The sequence below is a fragment of the Salmo salar genome, chromosome 01 (genome assembly GCF_965601325.2).
Source record: "Salmo salar chromosome 01, fSalSal1, whole genome shotgun sequence".
NCBI classification, from domain to species: Eukaryota; Metazoa; Chordata; class Actinopteri; order Salmoniformes; family Salmonidae; genus Salmo; species Salmo salar.
Genome location: NC_138291.1, coordinates 13354029 through 13377607, shown reverse-complemented (window position 1 = coordinate 13377607; position 23579 = coordinate 13354029). Strand labels below are relative to the sequence as shown.

The 23579-nt window shown below is 40.7% G+C and overlaps 3 protein-coding genes across 7 annotated transcripts in view; 1 reads left to right on the top strand and 2 right to left on the bottom strand.

Annotated features, from left to right (window-relative positions):
• Positions 1-295: 295 nt before the first annotated feature.
• On the bottom strand, positions 296-1951 carry LOC145862396 (uncharacterized). The gene is made up of 2 exons (XM_082966329.1): positions 968-1951; positions 296-682 (listed from the first exon to the last, which is right to left on the bottom strand). The coding sequence occupies exons 1-2, from the start codon at positions 1334-1336 to the stop codon at positions 458-460; spliced, it is 594 nt and encodes a 197-aa protein (XP_082822455.1). The 5' UTR covers positions 1337-1951; the 3' UTR covers positions 296-457.
• Positions 1952-2663: 712 nt separating this feature from the next.
• tmem30b (transmembrane protein 30B) lies at positions 2664-15087 on the bottom strand. Of its 3 annotated transcripts, XM_014127677.3 has the most exons (9): positions 14328-14492; positions 13525-13605; positions 6068-6260; positions 5582-5689; positions 5366-5473; positions 5184-5274; positions 4918-5055; positions 4273-4479; positions 2664-3607 (listed from the first exon to the last, which is right to left on the bottom strand). In XM_014127677.3, exons 3-9 carry the CDS (start codon positions 6254-6256, stop codon positions 3429-3431), a joined length of 1020 nt encoding a protein of 339 aa, XP_013983152.1. In that variant the 5' UTR covers positions 6257-6260; positions 13525-13605; positions 14328-14492; the 3' UTR covers positions 2664-3428. The 3 variants fall into 3 exon arrangements, with proteins under 3 accessions (XP_013983152.1, XP_082822436.1, XP_013983081.1); XM_082966310.1 differs by lacking the exons at positions 13525-13605; positions 14328-14492 and adding an exon at positions 14951-15087; XM_014127606.3 differs by lacking the exon at positions 13525-13605 and having other exon boundaries at positions 14328-14504.
• Positions 15088-15518: 431 nt separating this feature from the next.
• Positions 15519-23579, top strand: part of LOC106562352 (lysine-specific histone demethylase 1A) — a 29297-nt gene continuing 21236 nt past the window's right edge. Inside the window, exons 1-6 of one of the 3 annotated variants that reach the window (XM_082966267.1) lie at positions 15519-15606; positions 16461-16512; positions 17062-17361; positions 17600-17771; positions 17896-18029; positions 20761-20932. In XM_082966267.1, coding sequence (XP_082822393.1) covers positions 16468-16512; positions 17062-17361; positions 17600-17771; positions 17896-18029; positions 20761-20932 — 823 coding nt within the window. In that variant the 5' untranslated portion in view covers positions 15519-15606; positions 16461-16467. The remainder of the gene's footprint in view (positions 15607-16460; positions 16513-17061; positions 17362-17599; positions 17772-17895; positions 18030-20760; positions 20933-23579) is intronic. The other 2 variants (XM_014127435.3, XM_014127290.3) reach the window with 2 other exon arrangements.

Below are 23579 nucleotides of genomic sequence, written 5' to 3'. Positions count from 1 at the left end.
CAGCGATTGGTCAAATAAAGTACTTATTTACAATTACCACCCATTATTTCTAAATGATATGTCACTATTGATTTGGAAATCAAACTGTCAAATGCTGGATAACGCAGCCAAAGTCAAACAATTTCCTGTAAACCTCAAAATCATTAGGCCTTTTTGCTGTGATTTATATAGCTTGCTTTATCTAATTTCCCATTTCATTTTTTTAATATATATATATATATATATATATATATATATATATCCTTGGTTTAGAATCATATTCTATGAACCTTAAATAAAAGGTAAACAATTCTGATGGAATTTCACAATTTGTTTTATTTTTGAAAATGTTTTTAAAATGCTTATTTTACCAAATGCACTAAAACTGTCCATAAAACAGAATCAGTAGACATAAAACAGTGTCCATAAATCAGTCTCCATAAACCGGGTCTTCAGGTGTTGAGCGGTTAATCAGGTATTAGTCGGAGCGGTCAGAGAAGCCAGGGACATCTCTGTACATGTCTTCGGCCTCCTGTTTGCCATCGCCTCTGGATCTCCTCCTCCAAGTGGATCTGAGGAAACCCTCCAGGGAAACCATACGCTGCTCCATGTCATCCATCTTGAGCAGGACCTGCTCCTGCAACTCAAATCCCTGGCGCAGCTTCTGCATGTTGCCTTTGCACTGGAGGTATCCTCCTTTGCCCTGACAGAAATGTTGGCAGACATACATTCAAAAAACAAAATGTGTCCTTCAAAAAACAGTAGCATAGAAATACATAGAGAGCAGTATGATTTTAGGACTTTTCACCAACCTGTCCCAGCAGGCCTTTAAGCTATCTAAGCAACCTGTAGGCTAGTTATGTAGCTAAGTACACAGCTGTGCATATTTTCAATGAAGACCATATGTAAAACTAGGGCAGAGATTTTATTACCACCAAAAATTATGTAACTGGATTCACAAATTGACTAGGAGTAACTATTCACCAACCTGTCCAGGGCTCTTCTTCCTACTGATCCACAGGTAAATCATGGAGATGACCAGAAAGGCCATGCAGAGAGCCAGGATCATGCAGCCGACGTTGTACAGGGCCATGTCCAAGAAGGAGGTGTCATACTCCTTGCTCTCCACTACCTTTTTCAGTTCATCGGGTGTGATCTCCATCCCGACCCTTGACCAGGTTGGGTGTTTGCAGTGCTCCACGCCAATACCAACACAGACCATCTTCAGATAATGAAGTAGCTCAAAAAACAGCTTTGGGTTCTTATCTTTGGAGGCCAGAGATGTGTATCCAATCTTGTTTGAGTAACGAATGAGGACCTGAGCCAGTGCAACCTCAGAAAAGCTCAGCAGCCCCATTATTACATCATCTGTGCCGTGATTGCATCATGACAGCCAAGTGACAACTATACCAACTATGGAAATGAATCATTTGTGAAAATAGCACCCTGGTGTGCTCATCAAAACAAGTGTAACAAGCACAATGCACTTAAATAATGAATTATACAATTTTCTAATCATTCTAACCCTCTAATAGTTTTCTTAAAACAAACAGTACAGAGGTGCATCAAGACACAAGAAGGCAACAATTTGTTCAGAATTGAGTTATATTTTAGGTTCAAGAACAGAATAGGCTCCAAGTCCTGTCTCGTTGTCAGTGCTCCCGAGTGCTGGTTGTCAGCCCTCCGTGGTTCTGGTTGTCAAAGCTCCTGATTGGTTGCCCTCGTCTTCACTCTCTCCTGATGAGCAGCAACATGAGGAAGACTCCACAGCGTCACAGCGGGTTAGTTCTCGGCCCCTGTTATTTCGAGGTGCTTTCCCCCATCTCCTACGTTCCCCATCCACCACCTGAAGCTTCTTCTCCAGGGCTAGCAGCCTCACCTCCACACCCTTCAGCTGTTGGAGATGCTCTGACAGCATGGCAGATGTCTTAAGCATATCCGACTTCTGCAGGAAAAACACATTTCAGAGATTAACCCCCCCCCCCTCCTGAAATCTTTTAACCTTTTTTTTTAACCACCATTTTGATACGTTAAATCCTTAGTGTTCCTCAATGTTTTGGGGCAGAAATGTCTGTTTACAACCAGCTTTTTTGAGACTAAACCTGGACAAGCACCAATATAGAAGAAACAGACTTCCATATCTACTATAGTGATGCTTCTCAAAAAATCTAAGATGTTGCCCTGATGTGAAAGTGGATGATAATGTTACTTACCAGTAATGTCTTGATCAGCTTCCTCTTGTATATTTTGTAAAGAATATTAAAGGCAAAAAATGGCAAGATCACCAGCAGGTACGGGAGCACAGGTTCTATTGCACTGAAAACTTGGCTAATCCCACTGGCACTGGGTCGGAAAAATGCAGCAAGTTCCTCTGGAGTTATATCTATTCCAACCGTTGCCCATGCCGGAAGGCTGGGGAAAACAGAATTTTTGGGGGGTGGGGGACTGGAAAAGGGCCATATAGAAAAGACCATCTTTACCAGATTAAACCATACACAGTGAAGCTGAGACAGGCATTAGACATGTATAATGTATCAAACTGAGCATAGAATCTTTGGCAACATTCCACTCAGAGCTGTAATTGTGACAATACCATGGAACTGTGAGAGCCTTCTTTGACAATCATTGATGATGCAACCTTAATTCCATATCAACTCAACAAAGGGATGGCAGAGAGCTATCAGTTCATTCCTCAAGTTTTACATTTATTATTTCAGAGAAAACAAATTAAAATTCACCAAGGAATTTTCTAAATTCCATTACAAGAAACATACTGCAATAAAAACATTTTTTTAAAAGAGGATGTTCAGTTATGTGCAGTATATACACAATCCTGAGATATATTCCCATTAGAAAAGGTTACAGCAAAACATTTCAGATACATAAATTCTGAAATTTTATCCAATAACGAATGGCAATACAATTCTATGGCTTACATGTCCTGTCTAAAAATAACAATCACTCCACGTTTGTAAATGATCCTCTAGTTTTCAGAAATCTATAACAAACAGTATGAACAGATTGGGCTTTTCTGACACATGATAAAAGCTGCAGTTACCAATGTGATGTAATGCAACAAAAATACGTTTTTATGAATGGCTTTTTCATCCTAACGTCTTAAACTATACAAGAAGATTCAAATGCAGCTTTTCCCAGAGTATCAAATTACATAGCTTTTAAAACTTTAAAATGTCCAACTTGACCTCACTCACCTCTTAACTAAAACCCCTTAATGAACTATGCAAAGAGCCCTCTATCAACTCTCCCAGTAAATCATAATTCTCTCAACGAGATGCAATATTGGACATACATGGCAGTATAAGTCATTTAAAGTGATTAAATGTACCCAGCTAATGACTGACCTCTAAAATGTCAGGTCAGAAACTGGACTCAAAGAACACATCCATATGACTAACCTTCCACCAACATCCGAAAATGGAGCCCGAACATTAATCATCCTCAGGGAACTTGAACTTGGCATACACAATGAGCATAACCATCGACATGACCACACACAAAGATCCAACCACCAGGTAAGCGATGCCCAGGAACTGGTTCTTGCCGCCCATCCAGGACACGTTGCTGAAGACCACCTTCTTCCTCCCATCAAAGCTCAACACGGGATAGTCTGGAGAAGAACTGTGTTAAGGTCGAACAGGACATAGAAGAGTGCCATTTGAGAGTGACCATACAAATTAGACACCGTTGGTAATATTTATAAAGAAAGATTTACTCTTTCCCTAGCATATGCTTTTTTTCCAAGGCCTAAAAACTACCACGTCATGGTATTATTGTGTGCCATTCTCCTCTGTTTGAAAATCAGAGTCCAACCCAACTGGTAAGACCAGTTGAGCTGAAATGCAGATGTAAACCATTGAGCAACAAACTGTTGTAACACGAAACACTAGCCCCATGGGAGTGAAATACAACTCACTCCGAGCAGAGTAAAAAAAAAAACATTATTGCTGTTGCTTGCATTTAGCTGGAGTAATAGCATCAACATGCAGTTTATGTTCTCATTTCCACTCACTCTCATGAATGAGTGGAAATGCCAATTGGATTAGAATTAAGTAAGCGCTTATCAATTTACAGGAGTGGTCATTGAATTACATAATATGACATTGTAATATTTGAATCATCTGTCATTCCGTATGTAATTACAGAACCGCTCAGTTCTTCTGTCTTCAGGCAAAACAAACGCTTCATAAGGACTTAAGCCTGCGCCCTTTCACACATGCCCACTTGGACTTATAGACATTTCCATAGACCTTTAGATATTGTAATGAAAGATACTGTAGGCGATTTCAAGGGAATAGTTCCCTGCAGGTAGGCCACTCGCGTAGTCACCCTCTGTGATTCGTCGATACAGCTTCCTGAAGTCTGGCAGGGCAGCCCTTCTCATCCACACCAGGAAGTCCTGGTTCACGAAGCCGTTGTTGGATGGGTCAGAGGTGTCCAGCTCATAGGCCGGCTTGGACCAAAAGGATGGCTTCACAGTACCTATGTGAGGAAAGCAAATGGAAGTCATTGTAACGTCCATCTTCTAGGTCAGTGTTGAAAAAAAATGGAGGAAGGGAAGCGTTGCTAAGGTACACAATAGTATGTTTTTGTAGACAGAAGCTGCTAAGGTACACAATAGTCGGTTTTTGGTAGACAGAAGGTGCTGAGGTACACAAGTCAGATTTTGGTAGACAGAAGGTGCTCTTTGGTAAAAGGGATAAATTGGTCATCAAAAAGAAAGGAGGACCAAGGCACTTTTCATAGAATGAATTATTAATGCCTTTATTTGTATAGCATGTTCAAAGGAAACAAAGTTTAAAAACTCCTAGGTCAGTGTGTTAAGACATGTGGATGATGTAAGATATTATTGATTAGGCATCTCAAGTTAGGATGTCACTGTATACATTAATGTCATGGTCTCTGGATTGAGCTCATTACCATTGAATGCGTTCTTTAGAGGCGTAACAGAGGGGTTCCTGTATTTGATGTTGTAGTCAGTCCACCATGCAATTCCTTTTCCATCAAAGGGAACAAGCTTCTTGGTACCGTTCACGATCTGATAGAGCTTAAAGGTGTCTTTAAAAAAAACAATGTAGAGATTTAATTACTGGACAACGTTGAACAGAACATTTACTCCAAGTGCAGCGTGGTAATAAAACAGTCTACTAGAGTTCTGAATGAATGAATGAATGATGGGCTTGTACCATTGAACATGCTGTTTGCTAATGATCCACAGGGCACAATTGGATTTTGGTTGGCATCATACTGATAGGGAGAGCATGCAGAAACAGGTGTCTGCAACAAAGAGGGGAAAACCGTTGGTGATAGGTCGTCCGTCACAACATTTGAGGCTGTTCATTGATCACACATTCACATCTCTTCCCACCTTAAAGTAGTCCAGATCCCCTGAGAGCTGGTATTCATCTTTTGAAGCCCCATATGAGCGTTGGCTCTGAAAGTAGTTGGACAGACCATAGTAGAAAAACACAGGACCCTGAAGAACATAAAGTTAGTTAGAACCAGCTCTGTACTACATGTAATGAGCAGACCTCACATTACTGTGATAATTTAAATAAGCGAAGGGGTACAAATGTCACGTTACCTCAAACAGATTGGAGAGGGAGAAATCCAGTTTGCATGTACAGTTCTTGACGCTGGGGTTGGAGCACTTGTAGCAGTCTGAGGTGGTCTCTACTCCGGTGTAATCTTTCTGCGTTAACATGAAGCATTGCATTAAATATTGATCAGCACCTATCAACATACAACCACAACTCACACCTCCATTATGTTGTGTACCAGAAACCATCACCTTCATCCTGCAAAGACCGAATGAGCTAGTAAACAAGCTTGAACAGATCGCAAGAGTAACATTCAAGTAGAAGATGCACACAAGTACCTAAAGAGTTACAGGCAATGTCTAATTTGAACTAGTAAAAATTGAGCTACTCTGATGAAGTTCATAACTAAATTGAGATCATACAACTGGCCAGTATTACATTTTATGCAAATGGACAATAAAAAGGTATCATAAATCCTGAAACTAGGAGTCACTTTTGACCAGTTATGCCCTTGTCAGTCATACGCTTACCTCCAGCACTGTGATGTTCTGTGAGGTGATGAATAGGGCAACACCTATGCCAATGAATGCCAGGCCAATGAGCACAAACCCAGGGATAACGATACCAGCCGACAGCATGGGCTGCCAAGCAGGGAGCCTCTGCTGTGTGAAGGCTGTGTTGTCTGGCCGGTTGGCTATTTCTAGCTCTTCTTTCATCATGATTCTGTTAGTAAGAAACAATAGCGAGGGACTTTATTTTTTTAATTCGGGGAGCTGTGAACCAGCAGATCAGGTCTGGGGTCAATTTGAATTGAAGGCAATAAATTCAGGAAGTGATTTAAGTGTAATATTCAAAAACGTTTGAAATAAATACTATAGCTTCTACTCCTCAGTTTATTGAGAAGTCATTGAAAATAGATGCAGTTCACATTTTGAAGTTTACTTCCTGAATTGACTGCCTTCAATTTGAATTGACCTAGCCCTGAAACATATGTAGGCCTATCAGACTTTCTCCATGCAGGAATTCCTAAGGAAAAACTAAAATAATACTATGCAGTTGCACTGACAGGATTAGGGCCCTGTGTTTTGCGCAATCATGTGACAGATTTTGAACTTTAATTAAAGCTTTTTTATCAAACTGTCCCAACACCATTATAATCCAATTAAGATAAACCTAACCTTTTGCAAAATAAGTAAAACAACTGTAAAGTTAAAAAGGTAGACTCAGCAAAATGACATTGCCAGGAGCAGCACTGCAGAGGTTGGGTACGTTTGAGTGGTAAACTTAAAAGTAGTCGACTGTAGACAGATGTCGACGAGTAAAGTCAGGGGAGGTACATATTCACCGTCAGCAAGTCGGTTAACTTCTGCCATTTCTAGGAAACGCGACTATGGCAGACATTGTAGTCACCTTTGTTATTGCCGATGAAGTGGATGCAATCGAAATTCCACTTCTCCAACACGAAGCCGAACATGATCAACATGGTCCAAGGAATGAATATTCTGATAAGGAAATTACATACCAGCCCAAGCTCTAACATTCACAAGACTTGTTTTGTATTTTTGTGATGGTCTTCTCAAAATATAACCAGTTAGTGAGTGCATAGGCTACTAGAATGAGAACATAGGTGTTTTTTCAGCATATGCGATTGTGCAACATGGAACAGATTGTGGTTAAACGGAGTCCAAAGATTCTTACTGTATGGTAATTGATTGTATGTCAGCTTCACTACAACCTTCAGTGTATTTCTTTAATTCTCAACCTTCATATTGTCAGTAAGCAGAATTTGATTCAATCACATGAAGGACAACACACTCACTGTACAGAAAAGGATTACATGCTGACGCCATCACACGCATGTTGATTTTGTCCACCCACACCAGACGCGATCAGGACACACAGATTGAAATATCAAAATGAACTCTGAACCAATTATATTAAATTTGGGGACCGGTTGAAAATCATTAAAACATTTTTGGCAATTTAGCCAGCAAGCTTGCTGTTGCTAGTTAATTTGTCCTGGGATATAAACATTGGGTTGTTATTTTACCTAAAATGCAAGTCCTTTACTCAGACAATTAAATAGACAGATAAAGGGTAAACTGAGTCCGTTTCTAGTAATCTCTCCTTCTGGCTTCTTCTTCTGTAGGTTTTATGGCGGACTAGAACCCCAAAAAAGGTGTATTGCTGCCACCAACTGGACAGGTTGAAAACCCAAAACAAGGTGAAAAGAAAATCCATGTGATCGGGAAACTAACTTAATCCACCCAAATAAGAATAGTACTTTGTCAAAAAACAAAAAACTCCCACTTCTTCCTTCTTTCAAATTTCCATCTCCCTTCTCAGACTCTAGGGCCTGACGGTGGTACGGCTTGTGACAATATTCCATGTAACTCCTCCGCTGAGAAATCTTTCAGTTCCAGGAACCGCTCCGCCGCAGCCACAATTTCTATCCTCCTGGACCCTTTCTCCACCTTGGCAGTGCCCTTTAACACCATAGCTATAAAGGCCACCTTCTTAACCTTTAAAATGCCAGGGTCCTGCTGGTGAAAGGCAACCCCTGCAGCGAAGGCCTTCAGGAGCACCATTCAAAACCAACCCTTTTAACAGCTGCTGCATATGAAATGTTCTGGACAGCCCCGACTTTGGCCACCTCATTCTCTTTTATCCTTGTCAGGCAATCGAAAGATGTAGCTTCATGGTTCCCACCACAATTGCAATACGTCACATTTTCCACACTTTTAAAACACATGATCTTTTCCACAACTTGGACATCTCGGTTTCTCCCTTCTGCAAACACTTGAAACATAACCAAATGCTTTAGAACGTTTTGCTTTACAATGATCACACTGCACTGGTCTTGGGACAAATGCTCTGACTCTGTAGTTTATATACCAACTGCACTTAAGTAGGGAGACTCCATATCAAAAAACAAAAGAACAGAGACTTCCCTTTTTCACCATACAATTCAACTGACGTGCATCAAGCACTTCAGGAATATTTTTAATCTCTTCAAAATTGACTTCCCACGAGACGCCAGATATAGCCCCCTTGAAGGGTGCCCTGTTCCAAAGACACACACTTCAAACGTATCAAAATCGTGTGAAACGCAATGCACATTCCTTCTGATCCGAAGCACAAAACAAATCTAAACAAGCAAGCCTCTTATAATCATCACAGCCTTCCCTTTACCCAGCACTCTCTGCCCCATGTTTGGATAACTCAAATGGATTCTTCAAAATTGGTACTCTGCTCAGCTACTCCTCATTAACAAACCATAATCCTACTAGATTATGTCCCATGTGGCTCAGTTGGTAGAGCATGGTGTTTGCAACGCCAGGGTTGTGGGTTCGATTCCCACGGGGGACCAGTACGGAGAAAAATTATGTATGAAATGTATACATTCACTACTGTAAGTCGCTCTGGATAAGGGCGTCTGCTAAATGACTAAAATGTAAATATGGAGGGTCACTTTCATCACTGTACAATATTTTTGCTCCGTTTTCCATTCTTTTGGACAATACTCCAATTCTACCACCATTGGATTCAGAATCCACTTCCGCCACCTTTTCAGATTTGCAATCTCCCATTGCGGCCTCCTTCAGGCTTCTTCTTCAGACTTTATGGCGGTTGACAACCAACTCTAAAAAGGTGCATTACCACTACCAACTGGACTGGAGTGTGGACCTCAGTTCATCTTTCAAATCACCCAAGTGGGTATATGCTCCTCAAAACCAATGAGAAGATTGGAGAGGCGGGACTTGGAGCGCATCAAAAATAGAACCAAGTTTTATTTTAGCGCCTGCCTACGCAGACGCTCGTTGACGCGTGCGAGCAGTGTGGGTGCAAAGATTGAATAACATGTACGTGTAAATTTATTTTTGTGACACGGGCGGTGTGGTCAGCAATTAAGGCAAGTAACTGCTGATCTGATGTTAAAAAGTTATTGTCGGTTGTAAGAAATGGAAGCGGATACATTGTGAAAATAAAGTCAAAATAAACTACAAAAGAATCACAAAAATAGTAAAGTTGGCTTGGCGCTTGCAAAACGGTGGCCTTCCACTATGGTGCCATCTCTGCTTTTTGCTTCCAAAAAACACAGAAGTTCATCTCCCACAATGCTTTGGCTACGACTTCAAGTTGCAGTTGGTGAGGAGCAACTGCAGAAAACTCTAGTCGACTGCAATCGAAAATTCATGACCTTTGATCACATGGTTGTTGAGAAGGTCATGCAGTTGCAAGTCGGACCATTTTTATACCCATAATGAAAAACAAAGGCGGTGACCAACGTTGGTTAACGTCTTGACAAAAGTGATCAGCTCGAACGCTCCCATTGAGATGAGCGAGATGCAAGACTTCGCTCTCACACAGTATCTTCGCAGGTGCACGGGTTCACTTCACGCTGGTAGCCAGGGCACCAGAACGTTGAAGAAGTTGAGCCTTGTGCTTCAACGCTGTAAAAGTTCAGCTGGCACCTAGCCAAACTCCGCTAGGCGAACCCAACGAGTGAGCTCACAAGACCTTCGCTTGAAAAACAAGAAAAAAAAATTGCAATAGTAGTGTGTCCATCTTGAGATGTCGTAGCCACTTCATCAAGTCAGAATTAATCTAAGAATCACGTTTTTGCAGAGGAGATCTTAGTTGCGTAATTTTACATCTAACTAAGATGCTTGGTGCAGTATTTCTCAAGTCAAAATTTTCATGAAAACGAGTCATCCTCGTTGAATGACAAACACTTCATTGAAGCATCCCTACTGTTGACCAACAAAGGGGCGCAGACTTCAGCTACGAACTTCGGCTTGGCTCGAGAAAGTGTTGTGTGCACGAACAGCCCCCCCAAAAAACGACCAAAAACTGTTCAGAACTGTGTCGGATTGGGATCCAGCGACAGCCCCCACCCCCCCAATTGTGATTGGTAAAAAAAAAAAAAAAATGTTAGTTACATACACAGTTGAAGTCGAAAGTTTACATACAACACAACAAGCCAAATACATTTAAACTCAGTTTCACAATTCCTGACATTTAATCCAAGTAAAAATTCCCTGTCTTAAGATCACCACTTTATTTTAAGAATGTGAAATGTCAGAATAATAGTAGAGAGAATTATTTATTTATTATTTCTTTCATCACATTCCCAGTGGGGCAGAAGTTTACATACACTCAATTAGTATCTGGTAGCATTGCCTTTAAATTGTTTAACTTGGGTCAAACACTTCGGGTAGCCTTCCACAAGCTTCCCACAATAAGTTGGGTGAATTTTGGCCCATTCCTCCTGACAGAGCTGGTGTAACTGAGTGAGGTTTGTAGGCCTCCTTGCTCACACACGCTTTTTCAGTTCTGCCCACAACTTTTCTATAGGATTGAGGTCAGGGCTTTGTGATGGCCACTCCAATACCTTGACTTTGTTGTCCTTAAGCCATTTTGCAACAAGTTTGGAAGTATGCTTGGGGTCATTGTCCATTTGGAAGACCCATTTGAGGCCAAGCTTTAACTTCCTGAATGTCTTGATGTTGCTTCAATATATCCACATCATTTTCCTCCCTCATGGTGCCATCTATTTTGTGAAGTGCACCAGTCCCTACTGCAGCAAAGCACCCCCACAGCATGATGCTGCCACCCCATGCTTCACGGTTGGGATGGTGTTCTTCAGCTTGCAAGCCTCCCCCTTTTTCCTCCTAACATAACAATGGTCATTATGGCCAAACAGTTCTATTTTTGTTTCATCAGACCAGAGGACATTTATCCAAAAAGTACAATCTTTGTCCCCATGTGCAGTTGCAAACCGTAATCTGGCTTTTTTTATTGCAGTTTTGGAGCAGTGGCTTCTTCCTTGCTGAGCAGCCTTTCAGGTTATGTCGATATAGGACTCATTTTACTGTGGATATAGATACTTTTGTACCTGTTTCCTCCAGCATCTTCACAAGGTCCTTTGCTGATGTTCTGGGAATGATTTGCACTTTTCACACCAAAGTACGTTCCTCTCTAGGAGACAGAACCTCCTTCCTAAGTGGTTTGACGGCTGCGTGGTCCCATGGTGTTTATACTTGCGTACTATTGTTTGTACAGATGAACGTAGTACCTTCAGGCGTTTGGAAATTGCTCCCAAGGATGAACCAGTCTTGTGGAGGTCTACAATTCTTTTCTGAGGTCTTGGCTGAGTTACTTTGATTTTCCCATGATGTCAAGCAAAGAGGCACTGGTTTTGAAGGTAGGCCTTGAAATACATCCACAGGTACACCTCCAATTGACTCAAATTATGTCAATTAGCCTATCGGAAGCTTCTAAAGCCATGACATAAAAAAAAGCCAGGTGAATGTGTACATTTTCTTGTTTAAAAAAAATACGTTCAAAACAACTGTTCAGTTATCACTCTGCTCCTCAGTGACTGCCAGGCAGCGCCGCCTCAGAGGGCGCATAGGCCATGCGAACATTGCTTGGATTTCTTTGTCAGCTATGAGGGGGAACTGCACCAATGAAATCACAGAATTTCATAGCATAAATTATAACAGCACAAAGTAAAATGGACCATGCTGGGGTGCTCAAATGTTCAGTCAGAACTTCTGGGTCTGCTCTAGTCTCCTTCTCCCAATGAGTCTCTCGCACCAGACGGCTTACTTCCTCGCGTGAGACTAGATCCGCTATATCAGGTACAGATGGCGCATAAAGCAAATTGTAATGAACTTGTAAATAAATAAATCATAAGTCATGGGAGCCTGGGACCTGATAAACTGGACAACTACACCCCAAAAAGAGTCACAGGACAGAGGGATACACTACTAGTTAGAACCTTCGCGTCACAGATCTGGTGGGACAAAAAAACATGGCCATTTGTCTCGTCCCCCCATGTTTTTCATCATCAGGTTCTACTGACAGGGCGACATGTGTACACTAAAACAGCATAAAACCGGGTTTATCACAAAGTATTATCAAATTAATTAGCCAACTAAAGTAATTGAGAATCATTGAGAAATAATTTGCTCAATCTTTTGGTCAAATTAAACACTTATTTACCTTTGATAAGCAGCTAACTCGCTAGCTGGTAGCTTGCTAGCTCGTTAGGGCCCATGCCAAGTCTTTCTATAGTGAAATCAGACTAACTCTGAAATATTATGTTTTTTCAGAATGAAAGTTAACTGGCTAGTGCACCATGCTTTGTGACATTATGTTAGCTAGCTATCCCCAGCTAGATCATGCTTTGTGACATTATGTTAGCTAACTATCCCCAGTTAGATCATGCTTTGTGACATTATGTTAGCTAACGATCCCCAGTTAGATCATACTTTGTGACATTATGTTAGCTTGCTATCCTCAGATCATGCGTTTTCACTTATTGCATCTGCATGCTGCTTGTTGCATTTTTCCTGGTGCACTTGTTCGTTTGTGAGCTGGCTGCTCATTCGAATCAGAGTTTCTAAACCCAGAGGCCGGAACATCGAGACTTCCGGGAATGCTTGCAAAACAGACCAGGGTTTGAGAAGTCAATGACAGAAGTGAACAATTCTTCCTTAGTTACATTTTCACAAATCTAAACTGGCACAACCTAGATTCAAGCCAATGTCTTAAGTAGTTGAACATGTTATGTTAACGTCGTGAAAGTGACAAACTGACTGATTTGACAGCCTGCACATGCGCAGGTTTGGCGACCGTTAGACCCATTGACAATGTTTCTGCTAATGAGTTTAGCTAACCGACGTCGCCATGACATAACCTACAAGCGTGATCTGGGATTTCTATTGGAGAAACAGTTTATGCCCATCTTCACACTATACCATCTTTGGTATAATCTAATCTGTTCAAAACAGTGGCAGCATGTGCAGCAGTTGTGATTCGGTTTTTGACTTGCAAAAGTAAAATAGGTGTATTTATACTGTTGTTTAAATACACAGATCTCTTTATACATCTTCTCAAATAAACTACAGGTAATTAGAAAAATGTGCATCATAATTCTATCATGCTGCTTTAATGACAACTCCAGCCAACCACTCACCCAGTGTATTCAGCCAATCAGTGGCCGCCACAGATGGGAAGCCTTTAGAAATTGATAGTGCTTACAAGACAACTGGGAACTCTGAAAAAAACGAGGTCAAATCATGACGTCAGTGATCTTCAAGTTGTTAAATCAGAGCTCTAGAAAGAGGCCCAAGTTCCCGATATGGAATTCCGAGTTGGATGACCATTAAAAAAATATTTTCCCCCATTTGGAGCTCTTTTTTTAATCACCCCCCCATTTCCAATTTGTCCTGAACACACTGAAGTTGGAAATTTAAGAGGTCCCATTTGTTTTGAATGTGGCATGAACCACTATGCCGTTTACTTTCTCCATTACGTCATATCGCTGAGGCTACCTTTAAATACCAGTACAGCTTCTTTGATATTGGGTTTTATATAATCCCAAGTATGATGATTTGCCTCAAACAGTTGCTAGAAATAATGAGCATTGTTATGTTTATGTCAACTGTATTTTTGTTTGACTTATAGTGTGACGAAATGGTGTATGGACAACTGAATGATTGCATTAATGAATACTATTTGTCTTTTCAAAAGGGACGATTGATGTAAAATGAGAGCATTTTTTTATTTTGTTAACTGAAATACAGGTTATTATTCCGAGTGTGGTATCACATTAGTGACTAGCATTTGGCAAACAAGGCATTCTCCACTGGCAGAATGTAAGAATATTTTTTATATTTCCGCGTGCCTGTCGCCTACGTTTGTTCAAGAGACAATGAACCCCCCCATTCTTCACTCTGAGAAGTTGGAAAGTAAATAATTGCAAACTAGTTTACTTACCCGATTTAACGAAGAAGAAACTCTTTATCTTTATTTCCAGATTCGTTAGAGGGATATCCAAAATAGGCAGCGTAAAGTAAATAGACAATAAACAGGGCGCTGCCTACCAGTAACACCTTTACCTGACTGACTGTTCCTTCCCTTTTCCTTTCTCTTCCGGCCAATGGTGTTCCTCACAGTGACGTCATTTCAAATCAAATCAAATTGTATTGGTCACATACACATGGTTAGCAGATGTTAATGCGAGTGTAGCGAAATGCTTGTGTTTTTAGTTCCGACAGTGTAGTAATATCTAACAAGTAATCTAACAATTCCCCAACGGCCTAATACACACAAATCTAAAAAGGTGTGAATGAGAATATGAACATATGGATGAGCGATGGCCGAGGTGCAATAGATGGTATAAAATACAGTATATACATGTGATATGAGTAATGTAAGATATGTAAACATTATTGAAGTGTCATTATTTAAAGTGGCATTTATTAAAGTGGCCAGTGATTGGGTCTCAATGTAGGCAGCAGCCTCTCTGAGTTAGTGATTGCTGTTTAGCAGTCTGATGGCCTTGAGATAGAAGCTGTTTTTCAGTCTCTCGGTCCAAGCTTTGATGCACCTGTACTGACCTCGCCTTCTAGATGATAGCGGGGTGAACAGGCAGTGGCTCGGGTGGTTGTTGTCCTTGATGATCTTTTTGGTCTTGCTGTGACATCGGGTGCTGTAGGTGTCATGGAGGGCAGGTAGTTTACCCCCGGTGATACGTTGTGCAGACCGCACCACCCTCTGGAGAGCCTTGCGGTTGAGGGCGGTGCAGTTGCCGTACCAGGCGGTGATACAGCCCGACAGGATGCCCTCGATTACTCTAGCTTAAGAGTAACGATTTCATGGAATGCTTTTGCTTGAGCAGCATAGATCAAGTGCTACTAAAAGGGATACATTTGCTCCATTGTCTATTTTTTTGTTAGTAGCCTACCCTATGTGCACATAGTGTGGGTTTCTTTCTCTATGGAATTTACAGGGACTTCAATTAATTCATTATTTTAATTAATTCTGAAAACAAATACACTAGTAGCCTACAGAATATGCAATTAATGTTTGTTGGCAGCGTTATTGAAAAAAAATTCGCCTCTTTCTTGGTAATTGACAATGTCCAAAACCAATCATTGCGTGCACGAGCTTTTATAGGTTCTCCTCCTTAACCAATATGATGATAGTGAGGGGCGGGTCATATTCAACGAGAGGACGAGTTGTCTTTGTGTTGACAAATTGCGAAGATCTAGAGGTAAAATTATCATATTATGCATATAACTAGTTATGTTTTACTTTTCATCTCACGGCCCAGTATTGCATGAATAGTGAAATGCGATATTATTTTATAGCGTAGCTAAGTTACTAACATGTAATTGGAGTGCAATGTTTTCACGGACACGGGTAACGTTAGCTAGTTGCTAACTAGCTCATACAGACCCAGTTCATCTGCTGAGACTCATTGTTAGCCTGCTAACGTTAGCTAACTAGTTAGTTAGCTACATACATTGATTCGTTTGTGAATCCGATGAGGGTAGTACAACATACAACACGCGGAAAATGTACCCTGTTAAGTCAGATAAGCTAGCTAGGTAGTAATAATGTCAGACTGGGTTTTATAAGATGGCTTGCTAGCTAACGTTAGCCATACAGATGGCTTGCTAGCTCGACTGACTGGCCGCTGCTGTACGTCGACATGTTTTTTTTAGTTACGAAACCATCGAAAAGGTCGATTGGTACGAACCAAGTCATGTTAGATAGCTAGCTGGCCTAATTACTAGTACCAACGGTTGTTTTTCTCTGCATGTTTAAAATACAATTACAATACCTGAAGTAGGTAGCTACCTAAAAATAGCTAGCTAGATACATGGCTAGCTAGCTAAATTGCTAACTCCTAGCTAGCTAATACAACTGGAGATCTTAACTTATTAAGGCTAAGTTAGTTCATCGTTAGTTAGAACCTTCTAACAATGAATTTAGCCTTAAGATGCTTTTGGGGAACCGAGCCCAGGACTGATTGGCTGGCTGCCTGGCTAGGTGGATTTAGCTAACTATTTCTCAGTTGCTGTTGTTCATGACCATATTTCTGATTCTGTCTTTATTTCTTAGTGTTTGAATGGATATTACCAGGTGCCCGGAGAAATGGGTAAAACAAGACAAGGTTATTGTGGCGTCCTCTTACATTTGTCATCATGCACATCTGTCAACGCATCTAGCTAGTAGTGCAGTTCTTAAGCACGCTTCAATTCCCGTGACTAGCAGGTGTATTTAAAGCCCTAACAATACAAATTATATACATGTATTTAGCTAGCTGTTATGGAGTTGTTCAGAACACTTTTCCATATTTTTAATCATGATATGGATATTATCCATGTAGAAAGTGAGAATGTGAATGCATTTAATCAGACAAAGTTATGAGACCTGGAATAAAAATGAAACATTCAGTTAGACTGGGAAATGTTAGTTGAGCTGGTAAACTACAAAATGTATCTGAACTACAAAATTATCTAATAAAAAAATTCATGATCAGCAATTCATAGTCATTTTCATTTGTGAAATGCAGAAATGTTGCTAATATGCAACTTCATAGCCGTTTATTGTTTTTGGTCACACCACAATGGATCAACGTTGTGAAAAAAATACTGAAACTGAAACTCTAGAGCACCGAATGGATTTGTCTCATGCCTATTTTTGTGGTTCCACTTTCCAGGAGAGACCTCTGTCTTCCTCCATTATGCTGTCGAGTAAGAAGTCAGATGCAGGTACCTCTTCCTCCGCATCTTCCTCCTCCTCGGCGGCAGGGGGAGCTGAAAGGGCCCCTGAAGCCCAGGCTACTGCCCAGGCAGGGGCCCCTGCTTCAGCACCAGGCCCCATGGAGATCAAGAAGAAAGAGCGGGCCTCCCCAAGCGGGGAGCCTGGGGGACCCCCGCTGCCCCACCCTCCCGGCCTCGGGGGCGTGGACCCGGACACGGCCGAGGGCCGCAGGACAAGCCGTCGCAAGCGATCAAAAGTAAAAAACCTATTACTCCTGTCCCCCCTATCTTAGAGAGAAATAGAATAAGTCACTACAAGCACGTGCCTAGACCAGGAGCACAATGAATGACTATTGAGAATATAGTGATCTTTGTATGGCCATCTAATTAGTGGTGAACAACACCAGAGGAACACAGGGAGCTTGACCTTTGACCTCATCTCAGGTGAGCCGGAACATGGTTTTAATGGAGCGTTTATTGTGCCCATTGTTGCAGGTGGAGTACCGCGAGATGGACGAAAGCCTGGCCAATCTGTCTGAGGACGAATACTACTCGGAGGAGGAGCGCAACGCCAAGGCAGAAAAAGAGAGAAAGCAGGTGATCCCACCGCCGGCGCCGCCCGTGGAGGAGGAGCCAGACAGCGAGCCTGAGGAGCCTTCTGGTGAGTGTGAGTCGGACTGTGCGAAAGTGTGTGTCTGCGAGCGTGAATGTCACATTGGGCAGCGAAAGGTGTGTGTGTATGTGTAAGGGCAGGTGGTGAGGGTGGTGCGTGTGTGTTTGTGGTTTTTCAGGCGTGGAGGGAGCTGCGTTCCAGAGCCGCCTCCCACACGACCGCATGACCTCCCAGGAGGCCGCCTGCTTCCCGGACATCATCAGCGGGCCCCAGCAGACGCAGAAGGTGTTTCTGTACATCCGCAACCGCACGGTGATAATTTTATTTATTTTTATTTTACCTTTATTTAACTAGGCAAGTCAGTTAACCTCTTACATCTAGATGTTCCGCTAGCGGAACACCTGCTCCAATATCCAATGATAGGCGTGGCGCGAATTACAAATTCCTCAAAAATACAAAAACTTCAATTTTTCAAACATATGACTATTTCACAGCATTTTAAAGACAAGACTCTCCTTTATCTAACCACACTGTCCGATTTCAAAAAGGCTTTACAGCGAAAGCAAAACATTAGATTATGTCAGCAGAGTACCCAGCCAGAAATAATCAGACACCCATTTTTCAAGCTAGCATATAATGTCACAAAAACCCAGAAGACAGCTAAATGCAGCACTAACCTTTGATGATCTTCATCAGATGACACACCTAGGACATTATGTTATACAATACATGCATGTTTTGTTCAATCAAGTTCATATTTATATCAAAAAACAGCTTTTTACATTAGCATGTGACGTTCAGAACTAGCATACCCCCCGCAAACTTCCGGGGAATTTACTAACAATTTACTAAATTACTCACGATAAACGTTCACAAAAAGCATAACAATTAGTTTAAGAATTATAGATACAGAACTCCTCTATGCACTCGATATGTCCGATTTTAAAATAGCTTTTCGGCGAAAGCACATTTTGCAATATTCTGAGTACATAGCCCAGCCATCACGGGCTAGCTATTTAGACACCCGGCAAGTTTAGCCTTCACCAAAATCAGATTTACTATAACAAAAATGTTATTACCTTTGTTGTCTTCGTCAGAATGCACTCCCAGGACTGCTACTTCAATAACAAATGTTGGTTTGGTCCCAAATAATCCATCGTTATATCCGAATAGCGGCGTTTTGTTCGTGCGTTCCAGAAACTATTCGAAATGGTAAATCAGGGTTGTGCGCATGGCGCAATTCGTGACAAAAAAATTCTAAATATTCCATTACCGTACTTCGAAGCATGTCAACCGCTGTTTAAAATCAATTTTTATGCAATTTATCTCGTAAAAAAGCGATAATATTCCGACCGGGAATCTCCTTTTCGGCAAACAGAGGAAAAATCACAAAGACGGGGGCTGGAATGACGACGTTCAGGTTTTTCCCGGGCTCTGAGAGCCTATGGAAGACGTAGGAAGTGTCACGTTAGAGCAGAGATCCTTTGTAATAGATAAAGAAGTTCAAGAAATGGTCAGACAGGCCACTTCCTGTAAAGGAATCTCTCAGGTTTTGACCTGCCATTTGAGTTCTGTTATACTCACAGACACCATTCAAACAGTTTTAGAAACTTTGGAGTGTTTTCTATCCAAAGCCAATAATTATATGCATATTCTAGTTACTGGCCAGGAGTAGTAACCAGATTAAATCGGGTACGTTTTTTATCCAGCCGTGAAAATACTGCCCCCTAGCCATAACATGTTAACCTCTCTGGGCCAGTGGGACGTTAGCGTCCCACTCTATTCAACAGTCAGTGGAATCGCGTGGCGTGAAATACAAATATCTCAAAAATGCTAGAACTTCAATTTCTCAAACATATGACTATTTTACACCATTTTAAAGACAAGACTCTCGTTAATCTAACCACATTGTCCGATTTCAAAAAGGCTTTACAGCTCGGCCATCACAGGCTAGCTAATTTGACACCCACCAAGTTTGGGGCAACCTAAACTCAGAATTACTATTAGAAAAATTGGATTACCTTTGCTGTTCTTCGTCAGAATGCACTCCCAGGACTTCTACTTCAACAACAAATGTTGTTTTGGTTCCAAATAATCCATAGTTATATCCAAATACCTCCGTTTTGTTCGTGCGTTCAGGTCACTATCCGAAGGGTAACGCGCGAGTGCATTTCGTGACAAAAAATGTCAAAATATTCCATTACCGTACTTAGAAGCATGTCAAACGCTGTTTAAAATCAATTTTTATGCTATTTTTCTCGTAAAATAGCGATAATATTCCACCCGGACAACGTTGTATTCATTCAAAGGCTGAAAGAAAAAAAATGTAGAAGTCTCGTGACCGCGCATCTCAGTCTCACTGTCCCCAGGCAGGCCACTAACAAACTCTGCTGCTGTACTTTGCCCAGAGACAGGAGACACGTCATTCCGCTTTCTGAACACTTTAGAGAGCCAATGGAAGCCTTAGAAAGTGTCACGTAACAGCACAGATGCTGTAATGTCGATAGAGATGCAACAGAAGGACAACAAATTGTCAGACAGGGCACTTCCTGTATGGAATCTTCTCAGGTTTTGGCCTGCCATATGAGTTCTCTTATACTCACAGACACCATTCAAACAGTTTTAGAAACGTTAGAGTGTTTTCTATACAAATCTACTAATTATATGCATATTCTCGTTTCTGGGCAAGAGTAGTAACCAGTTTAAATCGGGTACGTTTTTTTATCCGGCCGTGAAAATACTGCCCCCTAGCCCCAACAGGTTAAGAACAAATTCTTATTTTCGACAACGGCCTAGGAACAGTGGGTTAACTGCCTTGTTCAGTGGCAGAACGACAGATTTTCACCTTGTCAGCTCAGGGATTTGATCTTGCAACCTTTTGGTTACTAGTCCAATGCACTAGGCTACCTGCTGCCCCATATGCACACGCGCACACACTTACTGCATTAACACGACTTGCTTCATTAACACGACTTGCTTCATTCTGGAGAATATTGTACATTTTGGGCTTTGGTCTGAAGTAGTGGCGAATTCTCCATTCTAGCTCCAACTTTGGCTCGATAACCCGAAAATCCAGCTGACCTTTGAAGCCACAGCACAGCAACTTGAAGCTCCATACAACAGTGATACAGTGCTGGTGCACAGGATACACAGTTACCTGGAGAGACACGGCCTCATCAACTTTGGCATCTACAAGAGAGTCAAGCCTTTACCAAGTGAGTATATTAGCGTTCCACTATCTGCGTGATACATAAACTTTATGTACAATGCCTACACTTATTTAGATGTGTGCATATTAAACACACCAGTAGTACTTATAGGTATTTAGGCATGCATATACAATGTTTTCCACAAGCACATGGAGTAGCCAGACAAAAGAGAAAGTAGCCAGTCAGGCTCCCCGGGTTAAGACATTTTTGCTGAACAAGCTTTATTTTGGTGTCCTCTGGTACATCCTAACGCTAGATTGTATTTTCAATCAGCAACTATCAAATGTTCATACTTTTACAGTGTTAGTTTCATCAGTTGTTGTACAATATGATATAAAACATGGGAAAAACTTAATTTTGACTGCACTGGGCCTTTATATAATCTTGTAAGAGTCTGCTGACTTCCACAGGCTTCACACTTCCTTTTAAAAAGGCATTTTCTCAGCTACCTGCAATACAGGGATGATTAAAGAATGAAGCAGGTGTTTAACATTGGCTTTGCTGCAGTTGATTACTCCATTGTCAGCACTTTGATTAAATCAGTAGACCCTGCATCAATATCTGAAAATACCATGTATGTATCATTAGGTTTTAAAACAATTCAATCTGTTTTCTTTTATAATATTTTGGACCAGAGTGAGGCTCTTTCTCCACTAGCCTACCTATTGTTTCTGCAGTAAGGAGGATTCACCATCTGCATCTAATGTTTTCATAATTTATCTGAAGATAATCGCCAAAAAGCCTACAGGTATGCAAATGAGGGAGCCAAATGAACATCTCTCTTACTGATTCAATTCAGTAGGCTACTGACTAGTCCCTCACTTTAACGTCACTGTCTGGCAAGTCCTGATGGACTTTATATCGAAAATACAAACAAGATCTTTAGTTGTCCCAATGCAATACCGTGGATATATAACTACGTTGTAAGATCTATGAATGGGAAGGATATATGAGATCGACTTCATTCAGTCAGTTCAAAACTTTTTTTATAAACGAGTCATGCTTGCTGTTTGTCAATCGAAGCACAGTATATAGCCTTTACGCCACCACTTCATGGCTACATATGAAACATGCCAGAGTCCAATGTTAACTGTTTTTCCTCATTGGCCTGGTCGGTCCAGTTGGCCAAAAATCTGTTGGCCCAAACAGAATTTCTACAGGCCCGGACATAGTGTAGTTCTTAAATGCATTGGAATCATGCAGGGCCTATAGGTTGGCATGCTTTCTCTCTATATTCAGCTATTAATAGGCTACATTTGTTTATTATGAAATGTATTTAAAAGCTGTGTAATAATTTAGCAACGCAAGTCATTAGTCTATTCATTAGAATAGCATTGTATTAATTACCTTGTTTTTGTTTGTGAAATGTCATTTTGAGATGAATTGAAAATAGGATGCTGCCCCTTTAAGACAGACGTTCCAAAAGAGATATTGACAGTTTTTTTTGTTTTGTTTGTTTTTTACTTCTTTTTTGTGTATATATATATTTTTATTACAGAAAAACCAACATATGCTACGGCACAACAAATTACAGATTATACAAAGAAACACACATTGCTTGTTTTAACAGCTTTCTTATTAGAAGATTGCAGAATGGTCTTAATGTACTGCTCAAATTCCTTATAGAAAACACTAAATCGTTTTTTTGTTATTGTGAATTTACTTTTATGAATATTTTTTAACATTTTTATTTCACTTTTATTTAACAAGGTAGGCTAGTTGAGAACAAGTTCTCATTTACAGCTGCGACCTGGCCAAGATAAAGCAAAGCAGTGTGACACAGACAACAACACAGACAATTTTCCATTATTGCAATTAGATTTGAGGTAAAATTGTTTTTCTTTATCCTTATTATAGTAAAGGAAACCGAGCAGCACATTCTCCCATAACAAACAAAAGTCATCAAGAATATTAACAATTATAAAACTATGAATGTCTTTCCATAATTTTTTTTACATGTAGACAATTCCAAAATAAATGCAAAACTGTTCCTGGATGGGTAATATTATGGATCATTCTGAAAGAGGCCTCTTTGACCTTGTTAACAAGCAGGTATTTGTGTGGTAATAACCAGACTTTTTCCCAACAGATATTATTGACAAATGTATTCCAGTAAGTTGTGATGTAAGGAATGGATAAAATATGCCTTTGAAATAAGGCACGTATAGGTCTGTTGTTCTGAGGGAGCAAGGAGAAACACATTTTTCCTATTGGAGAGTCAACTGGATTAAGCGAGGGTAGGTCAAGAAGGTGAGGTCTGGCTACACCTCTAAATAACATGAGAGTTCCAGATGGAATAGCATCAGACTATGGCAAACTCTCTAGGTGTGAAAGGGATATTGTAACGAGATAAAAATTCCTCATAATTGAGTAACAGTCCTTCTGCATTAAAAAGTTGACTTACCAACAGGATATGATTATTGAACCAGTTCTTAAAAAATAAAGACTTTCTATACAAAATATCCTTATTGTTCCAAATGAAATACCTATGCGTGGAAAAATTGTTGTATATATTAACGACCAAGGTAAGAATACTTGTCTATGAAAAGCAGATAATTTTGTAGGAATCTTATCAATGTTATAGTTACAAAGTAACATAATTGAAGCCACCAAACGGGAGAAGATATGAAGAAATTCCAAATTGAAGTTGGAT

Coding starts and splice junctions, on each gene's coding strand:
- tmem30b (XM_082966310.1), bottom strand. CDS start 6,256: ATGATGAAAGAAGAGCTAGAAATAGCCAACCGGCCAGACAACACAGCC. Junction 5,474..5,581: donor CCCTCTCCAATCTGTTTGAG/GTAACGTGACAT, acceptor TATGTTCTTCAG/GGTCCTGTGTTTTTCTACTA. Junction 5,275..5,365: donor GGGATCTGGACTACTTTAAG/GTGGGAAGAGAT, acceptor TCTTTGTTGCAG/ACACCTGTTTCTGCATGCTC.
- LOC145862396 (XM_082966329.1), bottom strand. CDS start 1,336: ATGGGGCTGCTGAGCTTTTCTGAGGTTGCACTGGCTCAGGTCCTCATT. Junction 683..967: donor GGAAGAAGAGCCCTGGACAG/GTTGGTGAATAG, acceptor CATTTCTGTCAG/GGCAAAGGAGGATACCTCCA.